At 38.9% G+C, this 3,003-nt stretch overlaps 1 protein-coding gene across 1 annotated transcript in view; it reads left to right on the top strand.

Annotated features, from left to right (window-relative positions):
• The window catches only part of PPFIBP1 (PTPRF interacting protein, binding protein 1 (liprin beta 1)), an 86,564-nt gene that overhangs the window by 75,501 nt on the left and 8,060 nt on the right, over positions 1-3,003 (top strand). The window contains exons 20-22 of the mRNA XM_006758931.2: positions 769-919; positions 1,626-1,737; positions 1,869-1,957. Of these exons, the coding sequence (XP_006758994.1) occupies positions 769-919; positions 1,626-1,737; positions 1,869-1,957 (352 nt within the window). The remainder of the gene's footprint in view (positions 1-768; positions 920-1,625; positions 1,738-1,868; positions 1,958-3,003) is intronic.

Genomic DNA, 3,003 nt, shown 5'->3' with positions numbered 1-3,003 from the left:
ACTTTTCCTAAACCTTTCCCAGAGTTCAGGGCTGGTTTGGAACTACCTGTACTATACTGACCGACTGAGCATAAAAAGGGTGGAGTTGGCAAACATATAGCACCAATCATTGATACTAAGTCTTTTAACTCTGTTTAGCCTTCTCCAAATACTGAGCAGTCTCATTTGCCATATGTTCTCTTGGTACACAGTAGAGAACCTCCTTGTGCTGCTAAAACAAACAAAAGTCTTATCACCACTTTTTTTTTCCAAACAGGAATACTATCTGTGTGTCAAAGTAAAAGAAAACAGAAATTTGCTTTGATTATACTTTCTTATAATCAGTGATGACATATTGCCCCCTTCTCGTTGATTACCACCTGGAAAGAAACCATCGTTCTGCTAAAATTAATTCAAGTTTTACTTGAGTTTCTTTTCATCTGACCTAGTGTTTTCTGTTTGTGAATTCAGTCTTCAAACAACATTGGTTGAAACTAGTACAATGACTTGACTTGTTGGTTCAACTCGGTCTTCTACAGAACATGCTTTTGCTAACCCACATTGCATCTTTTGTGGTTTCATTTGAAATAAAGATTGGTCTCATAAGGTCACTTTCAACTCCAGTGCCACTTCCTCTTCCAAATAGGTACTGATATTAAGCTTTGCACAGTCCAATGTGTATCACCAGTAAATACCCATATCGGTTGTACATACAGTTGTTCAACCTTGATGATAAGCCATAGGATTGGCTTTGAATTGTTTTTCATACAATTGTTCATTTTCCTGTAGTGACTTGGATATGCCATTTGCCAAATGGACCAAGGAGCAGGTTTGCAATTGGCTTGTGGAACAGGGCTTGGGGTCCTACCTGAATTCTGGCAAGCACTGGATTGCATCTGGCCAAACACTTTTGCAGGCTTCTCAACAAGATCTAGAGAAGGTGACTGCTTCTTTGTTTTTGTTTACATAATGAATTCTGAGAGAAAGAGAGAGAGAATGTGAATGTAGGATTGTTTTCTACGCCTTAAATGGGAATGGGGGGAACCAGTAAGTGCTCTTGGAAAAGTCTGGCTTTCCTGCTTCGTACTTATTTTATTTCATGGACTAAAAACAAAGGATCTGGTTGTAATGATTCCTTATGGAACACTTAAGCCACTGGGCATTTTAATGAAAAATAATTGTATGGCCATAATAATAAACCTTAAGCTCATATTTCTCAAAATCATTCTGTGGCTTTATCGTTATTAACCCGTCTCCCCAATGTAATATATGCAATTCAACTTCACTTTGCAAAAGGCAACAACAACAAAAAAAGAGCTCTACATTTTATGTTCCATTATTTAACATTTCCCAATTATTTAATAAGAGTAGAATTCCTGTTCTGCATCCTACAGTCCCAGTCTTGCCCAGAAAGGAGCCTGCTACTGAATGTCTCACACTCCCCACTGAACTAACTCCAGTGGTCTTGGCCTTCTAGGGGCCTTTTGTTCAGCAACTCTTTACTAGCCAGAGTTAGCATTCTGATTTAATGCCATTGTTGGCTCTCGGATGTTCACTTCATTTTGGAGGAATTTGCATTCATTGCCAGTGGCACCCAGCCCGTATTGACAGGATTGTAAAGCCAGTGTTTCTGTTTATTATTTCAGGAACTTGGAATCAAGCATTCACTTCATCGAAAGAAACTCCAGCTGGCATTGCAAGCTCTGGGATCTGAAGAGGAAACCAATCACGGAAAACTGGATTTCAACTGGGTCACTAGTAAGAGGTTTTAAATTCTTGAACTCCTAAATAAGGAAGCAAGCAAATAAATAAATAATGCCACTCTTCCTTTTTAATCACAAGGACAGGTATTCTATGGCACGTTAACAATGCGGATTTCTCTCCTTTAGGATGGTTGGATGACATTGGTCTCCCCCAGTACAAGACCCAGTTTGATGAAGGCCGGGTAGATGGTCGAATGCTCCATTACATGACTATCGTAAGTGATACCCTCCTGGGGTGTGGGGGTTTTCACAATGATTCACCAAGTTTGAATACGTTGCTTTAACTTGAAGATAGGGGCAGGAATATTTCCCATTAGGTTTAAATTGTAGGATTTGGTGGTTGCAACAGTGTTGGAGGATTTAAAACCTAATTTAAGTCAAACTATCCAGAAAATTGATTTCATGTATAATCAATATTGTTGATATTGAAGTGCATACTTTGAATGGGCGAATTGTATGGTGAGTGAATTATATCTTATGTTTTTTTAAAAATAGAGTATGGAATTTTTAATCCCTGGCAGTTTCTAAATTTCATATTCCTGTATGCAGTGACCACTCAGGAAAGGCTACCCTTCTGGCCTGAAATCCAGAGGGACTTGTCTTCTCTCTTCCCTCTCACATTTGAGAACTGTTACCTGGAACCTTCTCACTTCTGCCCAGCTCTGCTAGGGCGGGAGTCACCCTGGGGTAAAGAAGTAGGGGAAAGGTTGACTTTCACTCTGATTCCTTCATTATGGTTTCATATGTCTAGCCTTTTGCCCCAGGGGTAGAAGGACTTTCCCCTGCTTTACAACAGTGGGGAGAGATGGATTCCAGGAGAACGTGTTCTAGATGCCGCAGTACTAGCTGGGTCCTACCTGACCTACTTTTACTGAAACAAAATTTATTTTATTTATTTATTTTATTATATTATATTTATTTAATTTTATGAGACTGGAATTGTTCTTAAGCATACAATATAGTGCCTTGCATATAACAAGCAGCAGAAGACTCGAAGGTCTCTTCTAATTCAAAGATTCACTGAAAATATGCAGCAGTGGTTATCAGCTCAGGAACTTAGTTTCTCAGAAAAAAATATGCCTGTTTTGTACTTGGTTACTTCTAATCAAACAAGAATAAACTCTGTTTCTCATACTAAAAAAAGGAAAAAGAAAATATGCAGCAGTATCACCACCACCAGAATGTGTACATGACCAGCACAGTGGTCACTACCATCTTTCAGTCTGAATCCTAATCATTAAGTTGCAGTGGAAGTGGGGTA

Source organism: Myotis davidii, unplaced genomic scaffold, assembly GCF_000327345.1.
Source record: "Myotis davidii unplaced genomic scaffold, ASM32734v1 scaffold535, whole genome shotgun sequence".
Taxonomy (NCBI): Eukaryota; Metazoa; Chordata; class Mammalia; order Chiroptera; family Vespertilionidae; genus Myotis; species Myotis davidii.
Note: the sequence above shows the minus strand (reverse complement) of the source record. Positions and strands in the feature narration are given on the sequence as shown.